Raw genomic sequence first — 22,298 nt, forward strand, 5'->3', positions numbered from 1 at the left:
GGTCTACCCATAAGCGACTGTCATTGATCTGGGGGTCAATGTGGCTTCTTGTTGGGAAGAGTTCACTAGCTTTCTACATTTTACATTGGATTTCTTTTTAGTATAAAGGCAGACCACAATGGATACTTATCATACAGTCTTTTTATGGAAATAAAGGAGTTTAAAAGGAATTTTCAGGGGTGTTTTCAGAAATATGGAACAACTCCGTGAGCTCAGGGAGCAGTGCCCTCATCTCCAGACTGCTGATAATACTAAAACACGAGCCATGTTGGGGCTGTGAAAATGTTATGATAACAAACAGTGAACATCAAAACTCTGGTTCTATCAAGTTGAAATTTCCCATTTCATTTCAGTTTTTGTGTCAGCTTTGCAATAATGCTTCCCTCTTCTTGTTAACAACATGCCATTTCTGGAAGTGCTGTTTCCATTACACTGCAGTTTCTTTAGCCAGGGTGAAACGTATTGATGCAGTGTCCTCTGAGATCAAAGTTTGCATCCACAGAACAATGTGGAGGATGACAGTTCATGCAGGTTTGCTGTTCTCTCTCGATTTTGACCCAACAGGTTGCAGTGAGAATGCAGTTCCAATTCCAGCGGCGCTTTCTTGCAGCAGTGGTGGATGACAGGGGTGATGCAGATACTGATTTAGAAGCATATAGACAGCACCCAAAACCACATCTCAAGCGGATCGGCAGCACTTGATCAGCTGATAAGGTCAATTTTGGCTGATATTGAAAAGCTCTGACAATATTATCCGTTATTCAGCCTAGCTGGTCCCTGGCAATCAATTCTAAAATTGACAACTTTCATCCCAGGGTTTTTACAAAGAGCAAGTGCAAAACAATCAGGCGTTTTCCAACCTAACAACACGAGGCTGTTATACTAAAATGGCTTGTAAAACAGGAAAGCACAGCAGCACTTCAGATATTTTGTCCCTTGCCTGGCTGGCATCAGTTTATCTGCACCACTGACGTCACTCATAGGTACAAAGAGTGCAGGATCTATATTGTCCTGTCTGCAGAGAAAGGGAGGGAAAACGGGGAAGGCAAGTGAGCATGAATGCCTTGCTGACCTGTACTACATGATGTGAGCTTGGGAGTATTCGATGGCTATTGCAATGCATGGTGCATCCTAGATAGAGCAATGATTTTGGCTCTCTAGCCTATTGAAAGGCAGTAAAGCAGCTCCTCTTCCCTTTAAGACTGTTCAGTAATCGCAGAATTTTTCAGTAAAGTTACAACCTGTGTGTTGCTCATTTCAGAGCTATTTACCGCAAGAAAACACCTAAGAATTTGATTTTTAGGGACTTTGTTCACAGCCACATGACAAAAGATTTGAATCCAGAGATTTTTTCTAAAAAGAGTTGAACATACTTGCCAAATGCTTACCAAAATTGCCAACTGCTTGCTTCCTGCTTGCTTTGTGGCTTCAGAGAAAGCTGCTGCTGCCTGTGCAACAGAGCATGGACCTTACATATGAATACTTTCAGGAAAAAAGTCTTTTTGTGGTCTGGTTCTTGGAAAGTAAGTACTAAAATAATAGCTAGCAACCTGATCTGAAGTTGCTTTAGTCTTTTACTCATGATGCCTGCAAAACTGTATTGTGATAGCATCCTGGGTTATCAGTCTTAGCACTTTTTCTATATGTGAAATTTGTAGCTGACAGTAAATACACATGCCCATCATCCAGCATCCAACTGCCTCTTCCATCCAAAAGAGGCTGAATGTGCAACAGTTTTCATTAAGTACAGTTACCAGTACCGAAAAGAAATGGTAAAAAGTAGTCTGTGAAGGTGCAAAGCTCAGAGCAAGTGTCCAGAAGAGTGTGGTGGGTCCTTCTGTGGGGCTGGAGTGTGATGTGGGTTTTCAGAAGCCCAGCGCACCGCCACTCTCCTCAGGTCTGCAGTTCTTCTCTCTGGGGAGCAAAACCAATTATGCATCTATTCAAAAGCTCATGTTGCTGCCTATTGAACTCTGAAAGGGAATGACTTTTTTTTGCCCCGATGTACTAGGGTCACCAAAGGAACCGGAGGGCTGCTGGAGCCAGTTCTGCCAGCTGAAGTTCTTCAGAAAAACACACCACCTCAACAAAAGAGGTCCAATTCCCATTGCGTGCAGTGTGAACCTGAACAAATGCCATCAGCTTCTCGCACCATTTTAGTTCACTGGTTCTCAGCCTTGCATGAGCTGAGACAGGAACATAAGGCTTATAAAGAAATATGGTTACGGGGGATGGAGGAATATATTAGTAATAGTGGTAGATACTGCATGCATGGGACACATGCATACAGGGAGCTAAGCAGGCTTTGAAGGGGTTTATTTTGTTTCCTCTTAGTTTTTCCATTGCTGGTTTCTTTTTTTTTCTTATTTTGCTGGGGTGGGAACCTTTCGTGTCTATTCAGATGTAATAGTTGAAGCATAATATTTCTCAGACAGTAATGTATGTAGGTCACTGGTACTCCCCGTAGTGCTATAAACTTTTTGCTTCCTCCCTAGTGGGAAAGCTGTTCAAAATGGAGGCAGCAGAAGTTCTGTTCACAATGTTGGAGAAACATCTTGCTAAATGACATCAACTGGTTTTCACCAGTTAGTGGAAAGCAATAAAAAACTTTTCCTTGCACTCACAGGAGACAGCCTTTAGCAAAATGTTTGTATCCTCCTGAAAATCTGAGAGACAGAAGTGCTTTATTCAGTTTTCAAAACTGGAAATGGAAAATCAGAACACACAGATGCCTCCTCTTTGATCATGCCTTGCATTAGATAGCTGGCCCTACAGGTGAGCTGTTACAAAGCTAATTTCCAGAAAGGAAGCTTTTAAGGGCATGCTGATGGCCAAACTCCTTATCTTGCAATTTTGCATCTCTTAGATCAAAATGGATCTCTTTCCTAACTCCTTTGCTAAGACTTAGCTACGAGAGTTAATTTTGCTTGACGAAAGCACAGAAACTTCTGGAGAGACCAAATGAACCCCAGTCCACGATGAGCAATAGCAGGTAAGAGCAGATCAGGACTGTTAGGCCACAATACAGATCTGCCAGGTGCAAGCCATTCCCTTGGTCCCATTTTCAAAGGCACACTAGTTCTACTTTCTTTTGGTTTGTTTCAGAGGCCATTAAAAAGTGTCCGTGTTTCTATGCTGCAGTTGAAAATCCTTTCTAAGAGGATAAATTGAGGAATTAATGTTTACATCTGAAGGATGTCCCTGTGAAAAATTATAACGTTAGCATTTAGCTAAACAAAGATTTAGCTGTACTTTTTTCCCCTTGATCACTTCTGTATAATGGAGATCTGTGCTTTCATTGGATATGAACTCTTCATCTGAAATGTCTGAGCTTCTGTGTCTGCAAATGAATCACAATGATGTATATATTTGGGGGAAGGAAAAAAAGTAATATTAGAGTCTTAAAGATTTAGAAATGTTATCCTGCCTTCTTTAGCTTTGTTGAGTGACAGATAGGAATGTGGTAGCATAAATCTTCATGTGTAATATAGGTTGTGAAAACAGCGTGTGTCATACAGTATACAGATGGGGGGGCTGAACTGAAACTGCACACATAACCTTGTTTCAAGTATTTCCTTGTCTGTGAACGCTTGATACTGGCACTTCGGTTTGAGGAGGAAGTCTTATATATTTCACAAACGAGATGGGGGCAGGAGTGGTTTCATCATGTGCCGTCACGGTGGCACAGGCAGCTGTCGGGGCCGGGGGCTGTATTGCCGGTGCTGGAATAGCATCATTGCTATTTATTCATTCCTTCATTCATTCCAGCAAACTGGGTGCTGGAATAGCAGCACTGGCACCACTGTCTGTGAGGACCTGGCTAGAGCAGGATGGGATGTACGCTTTGGTGCTTAGGGTGGCTTTGCCATGAAGCTAAGAAAATGTCAACTAAGAGCCTGTGCATAGGTGTCTACCTGTGACCTATGTGTCTAGGCTCCTACCAGGGCAGTGGAGGACGGTTCACTTGCCTTGCACGTGCACTATCTAGTGCCACTTGAGGTGTCTTAGTGCACTTTGCCTGACCTCCAGCAGCTGGTCCAGAGGCCTCAGATCTCCCATAGATCCTCTATCATATCTACCTGAGCCGTCACAGGGTATCTGAGACATCCCCATGGGGATGGTGGATACAACCCGGGGCTAGCTGCAGATCCTTGCCCTTCTGCAGGGACACTTGGGAGCCAGGCAGGACAGCCTGGGGTCTCTAAAATGGCTCTAGATCCCTCAGCTTAGGCAACAGGTCCCTGCTGGGAGTCCACCTGAAGCACAATGACTCTCCCTGCTCAGCTGACTGAACCCAGCATCTCTCTGGCAGCGCTGGAGGGGTGCTGACAGCAGAGGACCTGGTCTCCAGAGAGTGGGCCACCCTCGAGTCAGGTGACGGTGGCTGCGGCGTCCCCCAATTCCTTGCCTCTGCTCTCCTCTCCTTCCAGCCAACACTGTCTCCCACCCTCCACAATTTCTTTGGCCCACTCAGCTTCCACTCCCCAGGCTTTTTTGTAGCAGCCTCACGGCTTCAGGTGAAGTCCCCTAGCATCTCTTCCCTTGCCCCCATCTCCTTACTCGGCCCTTTCACACCTCCCTCCTCTGCCTCCAGGACCCCTCCCCAGTCACTTCCACGCTCCTCTCCCCTCTCTCCACCCCTGCCCCGGTGCTCCCCGCATCTCACTGAGACCCCTGCACCCTGCTCTGCCCACTCTGTGTGTGGACCTGCCCCGATCCCCAAACACGCCCTCGGGTCGTACGTGTCCATACGACACAACAACTCAGCTATGACAAATATGAGCTAAACCCTGTGTGGCACAGGCGGAGCAAAGCGACAACCGGAGATGGAGAGAGAGGGCAAAACCAGACCTCCATCTGTTCGTGTATCCAGTCCAGGAAGGAGGTGGTTCGGCTGTAGACGCCTGGCTTGTTCTTTTCTGCACAGCCCACTCCGAAGCTGGTGGTCCCCACCAACTTCCAGATACTCATATCTTCGCATGCTAAAGGGCCCCCACTATCTCCCTGGAGGACAAAGAATTAAAACAAACATCAGTGCCCCAGGAAAGGAGGGGAACATCTGTTTGGGGGGGTAGGGGGAGAGGCATAGTCCAGTAATTCAAAGTCTTCTGCTTCTGCTCTGTTCTGGGTCCTGGGAAAAGCATATGTTATAGCAGAAGTTGGAGACTTCTTAGAGACGTGTATTAGATCATATTTTTCTTTCCCCAGGTAGCAGTACAGTACAACAGAAGCAACATTGAAGCCTGCTGTTGAACAACATTTAGGTGCTGGGGACTGTGCCTGTCCTGCAGGCAGGGCATCACTAAAATGCAGTCTCCATGCCATGGTCTTGGTCTCTCACCGCTGCTTCTCTCAAAAAGTTCCCAGCTAGTGAGGTGAGCTGAGCCCAGGGTTGCAACAACAAGCTTGTACCCCACCTCCTTCCCTGCCTGCTCCTGCACGCAGTCTTGCACACTGCTTTTCTGACCCTTCCCAGGCATTTTGCTAAGCAGATTCAACTCAGTGGACTCATCTAAGTACTGAAAACTCTCTATGTATTTTACTGGGGTGGTTTCCTGCCCTGTGAGCATCAGAGCCAGCACAACAACAGAAAAGAAGGGAATTTGGAACAAACCTCTCCCTTGGGCGAGTAGGGCTCATTTTGTCTCTTGGAGACGTACACTGAGCGTGCTGCCTTTGGGCAGGTCTCCCAGGCACAGTGACGTGCTGGTGCCGGGTACCTTGCTGGGGGTGTTGTACAAACAGGCACTTAAACGTTAAGATCTATGCACCTAAAGCCTTTGCTTTGTCTTGTCCCATGCATAATTGGGACTGAGCAAATGTGGAAACATGTTCCTCCCCAGCCCTTGCTCTTCATCCATGACTAGCTAGGTGAGTCCACATTAGTGTGTATGGGGATGAGACCTGGCACAAGGTGGGCACCGTCACGACTCTGACAGTGATTTTGAATCATCACCGCCCTGTATTGTGAAGGAACCTCTGATCCATCGGTGCTATGAACCCCTCTCCCCCAGAGTCATTACCAGTCCTCTGAGTTACTCACATACCTCTCCCTTTCTTCCTTCCCCTGCCTCACTCTACTCTTTCCAAAATCATATGCTTCTGCTTCTCTATTGATATATGCTTTGGCTGCTTTTCACCACGGGGTTTCTACACCTTTTAGGTCTCCAGCGCTGCCCACGGTGCAGTGCAGTGCAATTGAGTGCAGTGCAGAGGCCACAGCCAGGGCAAAGAAAGGATGGCACCATGCTGTAGCACATGCAAGAAATTAAAAAATGTCTTAAGTAAATTTGGCTTCAGAAGTAGCAGATATGGTCCACAGAAGAAATATAAGAAGGGAATTGTAGCATATGAATGCGTGCACAGTCAGTGATCAATACTCATGGTAAACAGAGTAAACGGCACAAAACCAAATGTTTGCCCAAGAAAAGCTGGGGAGTGCCTTCTGATAACTTATCACTCATGTTTGTCCATTGCTGCTGTTAATGAGCACAGTTGCAGTTTGGAAACTTCCATACCTGGCAGGTGTCTACCCCTCCCTTTAGGAAACCGGCACAAAGCATTGAAGGAGTTATGATCCCACCATAGATATCCCTGTGATTGCAAATTGCATTAGAAATCAGAGGAACACCTGCATAATTCATGGTGTCAGACGTATCACCTGTTAATAAAACAGAAAAACAAAGGAAAAAACTCTCTATCCTTGAAACTAATCTCTAATTATAAACAGGAAATGTTTTAGTACATGAAGAATTGACAAGCAAGGGTGAAAGAAATACGGTTAAAATGACAACATATAAGTAAGGCAAATAGGTGTCTCATCACTTACAGAATCCAGTAACTAGTGACTCTATAGAGCTGTGGATCATCACAGTATATAATATAAAGCTGTACATTATATGTTTCTACTTCAAACTAGACAATCAATGACAGTAATGAACTTAAAAGCTAGTTGGACACTGTCTTCAATACTAGCGCCAAAATTTGTTTCGAATTTATCACCTGTTCTGTTAGTCAACAAATCATCTGCAAACATCTGATTTATTTTATAAATATTTATTTTATTTTCTTCAGAGTCTGAAGGGATCATTTCTACAAATGGGAGTATTTGTGCTTTTAGAGTGCAAGGTAAACCTTGCTTTCATTTTTTTCCCACCTTTCACTATTATCTGTAGGTCAGGTAACATACTGTTCTTGTTCTCCAAACAATGGGAACATGTTAAATGAGACGAATGAAGAATGATAAAAACCAAGACCTGAGAATTCAAGCATTTTCACATGAAAGTGATTCAGTATATATTATTGATTAACATGACGTGAGTCATGGTAAAAAAAAAGAATTCCCTTTTCTTTGTGACATTATTCACAGATCCAATTTCTACATCATCCAACCTGCCTGAAAATGCATACATGCTTTCTCTGAAAAAATGGGTGGTTGATTCTTGCATTCATGCTGTGCTTTCTCTGCTTGAAGTTATAAAGGACACAGCCTGTTTGACTGAGGCCGAGTACAACATTGTAGACAGTTTTGTTGTCTACATGTCATTTTCGACCTTTTCACAGAGTGTACCCATCCATTCCTTGTGATAAGGGTTTGTACAGCACTTTTGCAGTTCAGGGTGAGCATAAAATTTAGGAATATGTCTTCTTCCCCCCCCCCCCCCCCCGATATTCCAGAAAATTTAACATTGGACAGTGCTCTGACCAAATCCTGTATTTACTGTATGTGAGATGTTTTCATGTAGTGTAATCAACAGCAGATCATTTAAAATACCTCCTTCCACAGTTGCTCCCCATCCTGACACCCAGCACATTTTCCCTTCTGGGAACTGTTCACCAAAATTAGGCAGACAGATTGGCTCTATGTGACCTATTGAAAAAAAAGAGAGAAGAGAGAATTGCTCTTAAAATTTAGCAAAAAATTGTATGCCTCAGTAAAACTTGAGGATTTGGCTTGCAGTGAACTTGTTATGAACACCACCCGCTCGCCACATAAATAGCCTGCCCGTTCTGCAGGTCTTTTGTCTTATGGCCAATACCATAGGTTTGAAACAACACCTGCGCCAGGCCTAATTAGTTTCAAGTACAAAGCAACAGAAGGAGGTGTTGGCAGGTCAATAAACTGAAGAATGAGCAAACAAGAAATGCACCATGTACACAGCTGACGGGCAGATCAGAGACCCCACGGCACAACTGCGTGGCACCTCCTAACAGGTTTTGTGCAGCGGCACGTGCAAAGAGCCGTGCGTGCTCATCTCTGTGCTCTTCTGAAAAGGCAACAAGACAGCTGGGGTGGTCTTTGCTTCCCACCCATCAGCTTATAGAGTTTCAGTGCCTCTGCGCTCTGGGGCACTGAATGCTGTGCAATATAATCAGTGTTTGATGCTTGCAGGGACAAACTGTGATGTGTCGAGATGAGCTGTCACTGAGTGACGGGAGGGAAGACACAAGGTATTACTGGGCAATTCCTAGTGGTTCAGTTCTCCACACTGCAATGATCCCAGCTCACAGCATCAAGACCCCAGCGTGGAGCCTCCAAGCCCCCTGGGCTGCCCCCAGCCCCCCAGGGCATAGCGGGTATCTCGCTCAGGTGCGGAGCCATTACTGCTCTTGACAGCCTCCCAAACTTATTCCCAAGCAAAAGAAAACAGCTGAGATCTAAAACAGAACAAAAGCAAGCTTAATTTTCATTTAAAGTGGAGGTTTAAAGTATTTCAAGAGAATCAGTTTCGGAACTCACAATCTAGATGCGTCAGAGAGAGCCAGCTCCCCTTTGCAGAGAGCTTACAGTGATTAGGAGGTATTGGCTAATCAGCAATATATCATTTAAATTCATACAATATTATTATACGTTATTTCAGTTCACTAACTGTGTCAGCTGTAGGTAGCATCCTTCTGAGAAAATAAAAGTAGTTTTAATTTAAAAGTATCATTATATTTGAATTACCTTTTCTTCTCTTTGAAATTTAAGCTTGATTTTCAGCTTTGGACACTGCTGGATCTCCCTATACTCACAGAAAGGACATGATAAAAATCTCTGTGACCTCCAAGTAAAATGAGGTGGGGCATTTATTTTAGATAGGAAAAATATTTAGAAAGAATAAACTTAATGTTTGCCTATTATTAAATGCCTTCAGTAAGCCAATACCAGAACTGACTGGGAACATTTCAGAGCCCTGTGACCACACTGTTGCTCTCTGTGCCTGGATATCGAATACAGAGGAGTTCCTGATACCGAGGCCGGGGGATTTCTGCCAGCGTAGTCTGAACAGGGACCGCTGCCTTGCCATCACAGCGGCAGGCTGGCTAGATCTACGCTGCACATCTCTCATTGCTTTTAGAGGCGGTGGGGATCCACTCGACTCTCCTGGGTCAGGCATAGGGTGCCAACAGAAATTTCCCTGTCTGTACTAGGAAAGACCCTTCTCGCTTTTAGCTAGAAAGGTGAGAAAGGCAAGTGAAAGCTAACAGAAAGAATTACCATTGAGAGCAAGCGGTGCTGCCAGTTTCATCAGTGCTATATCATTTCCCATTGTCTTGGGTTTATAATTTCGATGGTATATAATTTTTTCCACTGAATACGGGTGAACCTGGGTGTCTTGCTGAGTCACAAAACCAACCTGCACACTCCATGAGCTCGGCAAGTACAGGCTGAAACAAAGAGGTAGGAGAGAGTGAAAAACCTTCAAGAAAAACCTCCGGTTTTCTAATTGTCTCCTGAGCTTATGAACCACATAAAACTCTACAGGCAAATAGCTACAGTCTGCTGCACTTGCTTACCTATCTATTAATATTGGCTATGTTTTGCGTCTAATTCCAAAAAATATAGAAAGGGTGACTCATCTTAGTAACACACTGGGTCACTGGTATATTATCTGTGCAGCTTTCTACAAATATATGAGAGTTTTGCATTGGCCTACCTGTCTGTCCTCCTATGTGACCCCACAGCAGTCGATGCTGCTGCCTGGCACACCTCTGCTCAGCCATCCGGCTAGCTCAGCGGCACTTGCGGCAAGGCATTTTCAAGGGAGAGGTTTTCCTTCTGGAAGGTGCTTCTGCCCCCAGTTCACGAGCAGCCACATCTTTCAGCCCCCAGCACATGAGCAGCTCCTCTTCTCTTGGCTTCACCCCACTGGGCTAGCAGTGGGTTAGCAGCAGTGCTGGGAAAAGGCTCCAGGGATGTGGGTTGTGTTGCCAGCTCCCATCCCCGTCAGCCTTTGAACCCACCACAGCCAACTGGGTTGTGGGGCACAGAGCTAAGGACAAAAGTCCTAAAATGCTTAATTCCTAAGTAATTATTTTTATGGCAACACAGGGCTCTAAATAGGATCTAGGAGAGGGATTTGTCTGTCCCATCGCTTCTCTCTACTGAGTGTAAAGGCATCCTACAGGACTTGCTCAAAAGCAGGCATCCGTGTTGTGGGTGCCTAAAAGGGGTCAGACAAATCCCATTTTAGCTGTCTAAACGCTTTGGTGAAAGTGGCCTGGGGTTTGCAAGAGCAAGAAGAGCTCTCCTGCGCTATTAGCAACAATCAAGACTGCAAAACCAGACAACTCGATTATAAATGAGGGGGCTACGTTTATAATTACACAAAGAAGAGGAGTTTAAATAACTGTTAAGCATCTATTTACAACTCAAAGACTACTTCCAACAGCATAAAAAGGAGCAGTGTGTATGTGGCAAAGGGCACTAAGCACAGTACAACTCACTAATTACCACTGATTGATCCTGTCAATTTGAAAAGGATGGTGTAATTTATTTTGGAGCTCCAGAGTACCAGAGCAGCCAAGTACAAATTCCTCCTGAGCTGTTAACTCACATGCAATGTAGAGAAATTGCAGATCGGGATACCTAAAATCTAGCACTTAAATGTTGTTTTAAGCTGATTTCCCAGGAAGCTGGGAGTGCCCAGAATATCTGAAAATTGGGGTCCCTGATTTGGGCCACTTCTTGGGGAGACTTTTTTTCAGTAAAGACTTGCACTCGTGCAAGAAGAGAGAGAGATGGTTTAAATGTTACGGAGCAAGCCCATGAAATAAGGATAACCCAATCTCTCCTGCAGCTTATTTTTAAGAGAAAGCATGGTGCGTTAGTCCTCCTCTGCAGTGGCCCCACACACAGACCCTCTGCAAGCGGGGTCAGTGGGACACCCCGAGCAAGACGATTTAGGGACTTACTCGTAGACACAGTGGGCAGCCGTGACGATCCAGCGCGGGGTGATGACGGACCCTCCGCAGAGGTGGTGACCGTGGAACTGCAGGCTGACCTGCCAGGGCCACTGCCGGGGGGAGGACGCGTTGCCCCCCACGATCCGTGGCCTGTAGCTGGCCCGCGTCCCACACGCTGCCGGAAAGCAAAGATTACGGTCCACGGACGAAACGCAGGCATGTTTTTGGTCGCCTTCAGCCCCTCTACTCCCAGCCTTGCTGGGGCTGGGAGGTCTCTGCAGCAGGACCGTCCCCATCCCCATGGCCCACATCTGGGGCTGTGGCTGCCCCCAGAGATGTCTCCTCCTCCCGCCCATCCCTGCAGCATCGTGCCTGGCAGCCGGTATGGGTGCTGTGAGGCTCACATCTGCTCCTCTGCAGATGTAGTGCTCAGCTGAGCTGTAAAACCCACTGTTCTGCCCTCCTTAAATGCACAGGGTCCCAGGGGCCCACATAGGCAGGCTGAAGCATCTCCTCTCCCCTGGTGACTATTTTGCTGTTGTTTTTTGACTTTCAATATCCCGATCTGAAAACTAGCTGACATGGAGAGGTGTGGGATGAAAGTTCAAATGTTAAGACAGAATTTCCCTTTCCCTGCCATGATGGCAAAGAGTTGGAATTACAGTATCAGCCCATGGACTCAACTCACAATCCTTAAACGTCTGCTTCGTACTGTGATTCTCACTGAAACGCTCCTGCTGCCTATTGGCCCCAATCTGCCCTCCCCGCCTATTCTCACTTTCTGAAATTCTTCTAAATTTTATACAAGAAATATAATTTTTCCTTGGTGTGATAAACTGATGGTATAGTATGCCCTGAGTACACAATTCCTCCCAACTCTTGCCATGCAGTGGATGAAGAAGGACAGTTTCTGATTATTTTTTTTCACTTTTCCTGATTCTTACCCAAACATTTTAAGATGATCACATTGCCAGAAGTGCATTCCTCTCTAAGATGAAAAGACAGTGCGATATTAGTTCCAAATCACAAATACTGGGTTTTTTTCAATATTGTGTCATCTTCCTGTACAGCGATGTGCACATAAATATAAGTAACTCATATATTGAAAGAGGTACAAAGTCATGTACTCATCCAATCTACTTAGGGCATTTAGCTGAAATATTTAAGTTAGGAGTTTAGACACCATCAGGAGCCCGCAGACCAGACGCTGCCCTCCTGAAGAGTGGTTCACTCTTCCGCGAGGGGAGGCTCATCAGCAATTTTCAACATGTGATCTGTAGTCTCCTTGGATCCATAGCTTGCTTCTCAGTGAAAGGTAACTAAGAAAAACAAGCAATTGTCAGGAGGAAGAAATGAACCATAAAGGGTTCATAAGCCCACTGGGAAATATCTAGGGATCTGTAAACTGAAACAAACTGCTTGACAGTGTAAAAAGATAAGTGCCTGGTGTCTATCCATTTGCAAAAAAGGGATCATGGGACAAATAGGTTTTTCAAATAGCTCATTTTAAAGCCTTTGTTGATTTTAACTGGCCTTGGATCAGGCTTTTAATTTGTATACCAGCAAGACTGCTACTGAGCCTTGGTCTATGATGCATAGCAACACTAACCACTTGTGAAGTACTACATGCCTGAAAAAACAGGCAACCATCTCAAACTGTTAGTAATTCTCCTTCTGTTGATTGCTCTCTTTCTATCAGGATGAACAAGCTGAGGCATACCTGAGGTTTGTTGCATTGTGCAGGGATGTCACTTGATCAGCTGATAACCAGTGGCTGAGGGATACGAAATGTCTTTGAAACTGTTTTTCAACTGCAGCCACGGGCAGGTAACCTGAACTCACGTAACTGCAAATAAACCATAAACACAGCTTCCTCAGACAGCATTTCGGTAATCTGTTTAAATAATTCAGCGGTTCTGCTAATGAAAACCCAGTGTAGCAACCACAATAATCGGATTCTGACACTTGATAAAGTAATCCTATCCTCCCCAAGAAACGCTTCTTATAACGTGCACGTATTTTTGCCATAATCATGTGTGGAAGTCACACATGCTGAGAGGCATTTAACTGGCAGAGAAAGTAAATTTTAATTCTAATATTGCAATAAAGCTTTTATTGTAACTGGTTGGCACATTTCCTGAAGCACTAACAAGCTCATTGTCTCTTTTTTATAGAGTTATGTTTTGCAGCAGAGAGGATGAATAATTTGTGATTTTTTTCTTGTCTTTTTTGTTGAACAATTGAGATGCATTTTATCCTAAAGGCAACATGAATTCATTCAAAGAAGCTTTATACTGCTAACTATAATGTGCAGAAATCAGAATGATGCCATTGTAAGAAATAACAGAGCATCATTGCAAGTCACAACTTCAAACTCTTTCTCAATTGTGTGAAAGTTTGTGAAAGAAATGGTGCTTTTTCAGGAGTGGGATCAATCCAGTAAGAACTGCCTCACCAGGTTCTTCTCTAATTGTGAGGTGGACCTTAATTCCTAACAGATGTCATGACATGAATTGTATATACAATTTTCCTACAGAGGAAGTAAAAGAAATGGAAAACGCTCATATGGTTTTTTGTGCCTCTCTGACAGGCTGTAAGCTACCAGAGAGACAAGTAGGATTCAGGCACCTGCACCCCGTAGGGAAGATTTAACCAAACTGTCGTATTTAGCCATCATCCAGGATTTATAGCAGTAATAAATGGTATTTGCAGTGCACAAGTATTCAGGACTATTTCCCACATCATCCCAAATCTCCTCAACCATATCATTCACAAAGGTGGGCTGTTAAGTCCTTTTTTCTTTTAAAACACAGACTAATACAAGGTTTCATTAGAAAGATTGAAAACCTCCGAGTTCATTCAAAATGCCAACTAAAGTTTCTTCCATTTTGTATTCATACCTTGAGAAACCCAGGTGTTTGCAGGTAGTATTTCCGTACTCTGCTTTCCAGTCATCAGAGCAGACCGTTCGCCAGGATCCAGAAGTGAACACTTGCAGCACTGCTTTCTTGCCACTCAACCTGACTTTGAGATTCAGGAGAAGAAAAGCCTGAGTGAGTTGTGAAGAAGAACCACTGGGTACGCAACAGGTACACAACGGTGTCAATGCACCACTGTGGCATCCGCATTTCTTGGCTCACTGAGTTTTTACTACTTGTCTTTTTTATCACTTGGATCCTTTGACAGAATTTTTCCGTGCTTTTTTTCCCTTAAGGAAGGGAACCAAGGTGCACTGAACTAGAACAGCCAGGAGAAAAAAGTCTGTGCTCACAGGAATGGATAGGGGATGCTAGCTCTAATACAGCTGGAGAAGGCTGCCTTGCCCTCCGGTGAGCCTAAGCAAGTCTTGCTGATTGCAGTGAGTTGGAGCTGCAGATGCTTGGCACCGCGGAAACCTACGATCAAGATAAGTGGTGAAAGGTGGTTGGCACCTCCTGCGCTGCACAGCACAGTCAGAGAGGTGGATGCACTTGCACCCAGCTGCCCCTGGGCTCCCGTGGAGTTTCCTACCTGCTTCCCTCTGCTGAAATGGGGCTGGCGTGTCTGGGCCGATGAGCATGTAAAGGTGGGGGAGACGAGAAATGCGCAGGTTGGGAGCTTGGCTCCCAAGGACTCCGCCCCCACGCCAGCCTGGCTCTGCTCAGCACAGCCCTTCCCCGTGGGTGGCTCTTCACGCCAGCTCGGCCATGGGGCTGAGCCACCCCATGGAGCTAGCACTGCTGCAAGCTGTGCTGCCTCCGGCCAAGAGACCGATGGGGAAATACTGCAGGACACCCAGGTACAGAGCCATCACCCACAGTCTCTTTGACCTGCACGTCGCCATGTCCTCCTCACCCCTGCACCCCACACCACAGCCGCTGCTGGGGTGCAGAGCCCCGGATGAGCAGGAGGCATCTGGACCTGGGAAAGGGCACGTCTACATGGTCTTCCCAGGGAGAAGGGAGGCCACGCACATGGTCACTGCTGGACAGGGTTTCCCGCAGGCACCCATGGGCCAGTGTTATGGCATTGCAAAGGCAGACAAGAAAAGCAGACGCATTGCCCACAGGCTCCACAGAGGCCTGAAGCCTCCCTGGGGAAAACACGCCAAAGGTTGAAAGCATTGTGTGGGGTTGGCTGGGGCCAAAAGCTCATGGTTCTTGTCATTCCTCGCATTGCACAGACGGAAAGCTGTGCTGCCTCCTTATCTGTAGGTACAGGAGTCAGAATTACAAGTGCACTGATCTAAAAATCAGTTATTCTCTTTACTAATATTAGAGTCTTTTACCTCCAGTGACTGCAAACGCCACAGTCATCTTCCACAGCACAGGACAGGGAGGGACCATTTAAAATGGCCCTGTGATGCCCGAAACTGTTACAGAGAGAAACTCAGACATGGGGGGCATACATTTCACACATGAAGCAGCAAACTCCGCAGTACTCAAGGCACAAAAGGCTGATCCCTCCCATTCCCACGTCCCTTAAGATAATCAGTTTTGCAATCTTCAAAACCAACACAGGGCAACCGTGTGCCAGTGGATACAGAGAGTGCTGTATATACACACCATAATGCAGTGACGGTATACCTCGCAGGCAGAGGAAATGCTAGGAGTCAAAAAGCATCTAGACTTCTAATGGAGAAACATGCCCAATATGGCAGTAGCAATATTCAGCAATCATCACATTTATCTGAAGAGCAGTGTGATTTCTCATAAACTGTAAATCAATACCTCAGAGAGATTGTTCCTCTGAAGTGGTGATTTAGATAATCCATCAGTCTCTATCTTTCTTGTCTCACCCAAACTCTTTACAACGTGCATTTCTTGATAATGTGCTAGATGCTACAGGAGGAGGTAGGAGGGATTTATAATCAAATTTAAATTACCACATCCGTACTCATCCTCCCCTTCTTTACAGTTGAAGACACCATTGCACCTGGCTGATTTCTGGATACACTTAAAGGATGATCGGCAGCGAAACTTCCCAATGCAGTTGTATTGGACTAACAAGAATGAAAGAAAACAGGATGATGAAAACACACTTGGATATTAATGTAACACTTCTGAGTTCCATTATCTGGCCAGATTTCTGTCTTGCTAAGGAAAAGACAACTCCTGTACTCCAGGAACTTCTGAAATGCAACCTGGAGGTTGCTACATGGTGCTGCTAAACTCATCCATTAGTAATGTAGTAGGATGAGTCAGCCTCGCTGTCTGTGCTGACTCCTTCCCAGCTCCCTCTAGCCAGTTTATGTTTCACTCTGGGGCGAGTTTCTGCCTGCTGCTTCAGCCCCTCGGCAGCAAAGGAAGGAGACCCTTGCAAAATATGGCCAGTGCGCTCTTCCTGAGGGGATGCCTCAACCTCCCACAAACTTATCCCTGTTGCAGGTGTGAAGGCACTGCTCTAGAATCAACGTATTTGGCACCGAGACCTGGGCAGATCACACTTTCCAGTCACAACTAAACTCATTCTGTGTTTTCCTTTGTAGAAGTTGTTTGCGATAGGGGAAAGTTCTTTAATTTTTTGAAAACAAACTTAGAGAAGTGAATTACAGGACAAAAATACAATCTGTGCTACCTGAAGCCTCCCCCAGTTTCTAAACTCAGCTCACCACCCGAGGGGAATGGGTGAAGTTTTACTAGAGAGAGGTTTTCTGGAGCTGCGGGTTCCCCAGTATTGTAGATATTACACCAATCCTCTCGTGAGTGCCAGATCTACTTTATCCCTACATGTAAATAAAATTTAAAGCCATCACATCAACAAGATTTTTTACTTCAGCAAACAAGCCGCAGTAGCAGCTTAATTCCATTCTAAGTAAAGAGCTCATGAAAAATTAAGCATTTGAATGGTTAAGCGAGAACTTAATGAATAACTAATTGTACTCACCACCCAGGCCAATGGCAACTGCTAGGATTACTGCAAGGAATAAACCACAGATATACGGAAAGTATTTTAGGGAGACAAAAACATGGCACATCGAAGGTGGTTCGATATCTCCTAGAAACCAAACAGAGAGAACAGCTGCTGTGAAGTTAAACCAACTTGAGTTGCAATGAAAAAGATTTATCTGACATCAACCTAGATGGCAGTAGTAACCCCTGCATACACTTCATGAGCTGACCTGACCCAGAGGTGTTCAGATGCCCCGGCTCAGGGACTGAGAAGGCTCCAAGTGCTTTGGGGCTGGATGGTGCTTTCAGACACCCCTTCAGCATTTGCCTTGCGAGGGGTCTGAATTGTGCCCTTACAGAGCACCTGGCCTGTCCTCAATGCAATCGAGAATATGAGCTCTAAATTTTTATTTTCTCCGAGCTTTAGAAGTATACGAGCACCTCTCCTAAAAATGTGAGTCCCGGAATAAAAATGAAATTTAGACCTGTTTTGTTTGCGTAATGAAACCTGTGTGCAGGGTACAGGTATACTGTCTGAAGACTTCAGAAAGCTCAAGTGAACTAATAAATTATTTCAGTGGAAGTAGCAAAGAACGAATTAGTTTGAGTCCCCTCCTTACGACCGTTCTTGTCTGTGATGCCTCCTGACTCTTGCTGGTACCAAGCCCACAGTCCCAGTGCTCCCCCCAGCCATAGCCCCAGCTGGACGCTGCTCTGACCACTGTGCCTGGGACAACGGAAATCCTGGGACGAGACCAGAGGCCACATAGCTCCGACTTGTGCACTGGGGAGCTAAGTTCCATGCACAATTCATTCCTCCAGAGTTGGGGTAACAGAGGCACAGAAACAAGTAAGAGGAGGCTAAAGATTCGAACAGGAGCAGGGATATTGGAAAAAGACAGGACTAGCTAGTAAATAGCTGTTCAAGACAAGAAGGAGGAAAGTCATTGGTCCTTTTGGACTTGGAAGCAAGGTTAACTGAAAATGATAGAAAGCTAAATTTGCAAAAAAGAGGACCCCCAAACTAGTCTTGAAAAATGTGGGAAAAGGTGATGTGTTCAAAGTTTTGCTATAAAGACAAGGAGAGAACTGAGCAATGGCTCAGGGCTGAGTTTTGAGTTTTCAAGAAAAAAAGATGCATCTAAAGTTAAAATATACATCAGTAGTAACTGCTGAATACATTTCATGAGCTGGATCAGTCCTGCTCACCAACCACCTCCGTAGCTGACCTCAACTTAGTGGTATTGTCAATCTGGAAGACAACAACAGATTCCACTGAAAATAATAAATGGTTCAGTAGTTTAAAATGTATTCTGATATACAAAGGGCAAGCTATGGGAAAATAGCATACACAGTTCAGTCATGGGTACACACAGGAACTGGCAGAATCTTGTCTTCAATTTTAATTCATGCAGCTCTTCACCCCCTCATTCTTCAAACTTTGAATTTGAGATTGGCAGACACTTACAATCAGTCAAGGACGAGGAGTGTCTCCCAGTGCTCATAGACTCACAAGTAAATCCCAGCCTACACAGACTCTCTCAGCAGCAGCTGAGTAACTGGTTTTGGCAATGGAGTTGGTGTCTGGTATGCCAAAAATCTTAGACAGCTGTAGTAGCTAATGGATCAGAAAATTAAATTGCTCTATCTTCATTCTTGATGCTCAGCCTGCCTCTGTTGAAGTTAATGGTTATTTTTGCCATGAAACCTATGTGAAGTAGCAAATATGCATGTTATTCCTCCAAGGCTGCTGTGTTGTGTATTCAGGTTTTTAATGGACGAATTTCCAGGTTGGTAGAATCTCAAATAAGCCATTCAAAAATGTGTCTGAAAAGTGTAGGCAAATATTTGCTATGTGGCTGAAGTGTGTGAATAATCTGGCTGTGAAAAATGCTTGTGTATGCAAGCCGACACAAGATGTCATCACCTGTTAATATGCTGGCAAACCTCACAGCTGGGGGAGTGAGGTTGGGTTTCTTCTTCCTCTAAGCGATTGCTTTCTCTGACTGAGTGAGCAAGCATAGTTTTGCTAAGCTAAAGACCGACATTAGCTATTTAGATTACAAGGGTCAAAAAGCTGTGCAGTATCCCTACCAGATCCATCTGCACTGGGGTCCACTTTTGCTTGTGGTATGAAGAAAAATCTTTTGAAGGAAAACTGTATTTCTGGTACTGGTGGTTCATCTTCTGCAATAGAGATGATTTCAAGACTTCCAGTAGTGGGATTTGTCTCTTGCACCTGACTCAACAGGAGAAAAAAACCAAAAAAAAATAGAAGATAATCACTTTGTAAAATGTTATCATAAAATCATAGAATCATAGAACAGTTTGGGTTGGAAGGGACCTTTAAAAGTCATCTAGTCCAACCCTGCTGCAATGAGCAGGGACATCTTCAACTAGAGCCCCATCCAACCTGACCTTGAATGTTTCCAGGGATGGGGCATCTACCACCTCTCTGGGCAACCTGTTCCAGTGTTTCACCACCCTCACTGTAAAAAATTTCTTCCTTATATCTAGTCTGAATCTACCCTCTTTTAGTTTAAAACCATTACCCCTTGTCCTATTGCAACAGGCCCTGCTAAAAAGTTTGTCCCCATCTTTCTTACAAGCCCTTTAAGTACTGAAAGGCCACAATAAGGTCTCCCTGGAGCCTTCTCTTCTCCAGGCTGAACAACCCCAACTCTCTCAGCCTTTCCTCAGAGGAGAGGTGTTCCATTCCTCTGATCATCTTTATGGCCCTCCTCTGGACCCACTCCAACAGGTCAATGTCTTTCCTGTGCTGAGGACTCCAGAGCTGGACGCAGGTCATTAAGTTATGTACTTAGTGTTCGTGAAAGGACCTCTTATAATTAATTTACTAGCAAACTACTGAAATTAATTTTTGTTCAAATTTGTCTAAGCTCCATAGCTACTTTTAATAACTCACACTGGGGGTGTGAATCCATCCCCTGCTCTTTAATTGCAATAGGAAACAAGAGAAAGACTAAAAAGCATATGACACCTGCACAGCACCTGACAGGATCCTCATGCAGGGGCCCACTGAATTTTACTCCAGAAAACCTTTGATCACTTTCTACACAGTGAAAAGCAGTTAAAAAGGGCTACACTAGAATTCAGGGTAAATAGATTTGAAATGCTAATTTCTGACTCCGGTTCTGCACACTGTCACTGGCAAAAGGAGTCAGATTTTTGAACTCACAGTGGTGTGAAATAGGTCCAGGTTTGTTAAAGACAGTGAAGCTGGTAAGCTGTAAAAGCAGTGTGTTTGCAGAGTTAGTCCCAGAAAATGTTTACAATGACACATTTTAGGCGAAGAATATGTGTTTTGTGTGTGATGCTATATCTTTAAGTCACCTGGAATATCTTTTCACCTTTCAGCAAACAACTGCAAGAAGGTTTCTGCTCTTTCATTGGATAAAATTTCATGTACATTTCAATGAACATAAATTAAATTTTATATAGAATCTGCTAGCTTTAAGGCAGAGAAAAGGACAGCTTGCTGTGCATGATTTTTAAATATTTTTTAAAAAGCCTTCTAACTGGTACATAAGTAAGTTGTCCATCAGGAAACAAAACAGCATTATGAAGCTACATGAAAGCTAAACACTGATGTCATTTATTTAGAGGGCATCACATGCTCCCAAAGCTTCACTCACCTCTTCCTGAGAAGTCATAGTTAAAAGCAAAACTGTTTTCTTTCTTCATTATCAAAAGAAACCAAAAGGAAATTCTGAGGTTGCTAAGCCAGTCTGTTCTGGAAAGGTTTCCACTGAGCCGTCCGTGGCTGCCCGGTCATCTGTTGCATACAGCATTATGGCAGCAGCCCGTGTAATTCAACCTGGTGAGGGGTATCGGGTAGCCCCCGATGGCATGGCTACGGAAAGGGGGAGATAAAAATTCATCACGCTTTTTAATTAGCCAAAGAGCATCAGGTAATATTGTAGTATTTGCAAACCTTTCTGTAACCCCTCAGCAAAGGAGCACCACAAACTGCACAGGCTTGTGCTTACTCGTCTTTTATCAAAACTCATGCAGCTGAGAAAAGGAGTCTGCCGATAGCTGTGGGTGGCAGAAGGCAGAAGCCCCAGGTGCTTCATCTCTTCGGCACACAAGGCCCATAGGCTGACCTTGCTCTTCCTTCACTTGGTTTAGCCCTTGCTCTGTGCTTGCGGCAAAGAGCACACTTAAAGAGGGGTTTTGAAGAAGACCCATGCTTTAGGTATGGATAACTTTTATAATTAAATATTGCACAATATTTTGGAAGTACTTTGCAAGCAGTATCTCATGCTTCTGAAGTATCGACTCATTTGTACTCCGGGATTTAGAAAATGAAAATGTATGCTCAGCTTCATAAAATGCTCAAAAGTAGTAATAATTTGGCTTGGTTTTTTTTACTAAGAGAAATTGATGACAGGGAGAATGGTGGAGGGAAGAAGGAGGAGGAGAGATGAAGCAAAAAGCCATGGCAGTGTAAGTGGAACAAGGCTTCTGAGAGGCCAGGGAAGAAAGGAAGGTTTTCCATGACAAAACCCATGTCCCTGGAACATGGCTGCAATGAGGGAAGCTGCTCAGTCCCTTTGCTGTGCATGATGGAAAGTGGCACTTCCAAAGAAGAGCACGCCACATCACGATCCTGTTAACTGTTCACATCTAGGCCATGACATGAAGAGTTCATCATGTCTTATGCCACTCTTTCAGCAGCCTTCCCTGCAAATGGAAAACACAAGGGGACATAGGAAAAATTAAAAAAAAAAAAAAGAAAGCTGACAAGGATGTGTAACGAAAGCTGCACTTCTTAAGTTGCTCACAGTGCTCTGATGCTCTCCCCACCGGGCTTCAGAGACAAATGGTTGGAGAAGCAGCCCAAACTGGCCTGGTGCCCCAAGGGGAACTTCAGCCAAGGGGGAGAAAGTGAGGGCTTATTTCAGGAGACCAGCAGCTCAGGTGACCCTTTCAGTCCATGGAGTGAGATGTCCTGTCCTCCCCAGGGATTGGTGGTACCTTCAACAAGGGCAGCCTAGGCCAGAGAAAATTGTCTCCAACCATTTCACCTGCTCTGGCCATGCTGGAAACCCTGGGGACCAGCCAGCGCAGCTCTGCAAAGGCTCCCATAGTGGGACTGGCACCACCGGAAAGGACAGGCTTCTCCCTGCTGCCACCCTGAGCTGCTCCAAGCCCAGCCTCAGGGTATGATGTCTAGATGGGACATTGGGTTTGACCTTGCACAGTTGGCCGGCTCATCGCCTTTGGCTGAGAAGA

The 22,298-nt window shown here is 44.9% G+C and overlaps 1 protein-coding gene across 1 annotated transcript; it reads right to left on the minus strand.

The window, feature by feature from the left end:
- Positions 1 to 1,893: 1,893 nt before the first annotated feature.
- TMPRSS3 (transmembrane serine protease 3) lies at positions 1,894 to 20,713 on the minus strand. Its single transcript, XM_072852211.1, has 13 exons — positions 20,696 to 20,713; positions 19,134 to 19,278; positions 17,035 to 17,145; positions 16,034 to 16,150; positions 14,070 to 14,193; positions 12,890 to 13,015; positions 12,114 to 12,157; positions 11,179 to 11,344; positions 9,482 to 9,651; positions 7,775 to 7,870; positions 6,519 to 6,661; positions 4,852 to 5,004; positions 1,894 to 1,914 (listed from the first exon to the last, which is right to left on the minus strand). Exons 1-13 carry the CDS (start codon positions 20,711 to 20,713, stop codon positions 1,894 to 1,896), a joined length of 1,434 nt encoding a protein of 477 aa, XP_072708312.1.
- Between the last annotated feature and the right edge of the window lie 1,585 nt (positions 20,714 to 22,298).

This window comes from Ciconia boyciana, chromosome 1 (assembly GCF_034638445.1).
Source record: "Ciconia boyciana chromosome 1, ASM3463844v1, whole genome shotgun sequence".
Classification (NCBI taxonomy): Eukaryota; Metazoa; Chordata; class Aves; order Ciconiiformes; family Ciconiidae; genus Ciconia; species Ciconia boyciana.

Excerpts from the sequence above, each read along its gene's own strand:
- TMPRSS3 (XM_072852211.1), bottom strand. Across the intron at positions 7,871-9,481 it reads AGCACCGCTTGCTCTCAATG|GTCACATAGAGCCAATCTGT; the intron begins GTAATTCTTTCT and ends TTTTTTCAATAG. Across the intron at positions 6,662-7,774 it reads GGGAGCAACTGTGGAAGGAG|GTGATACGTCTGACACCATG; the intron begins GTATTTTAAATG and ends TTTTATTAACAG.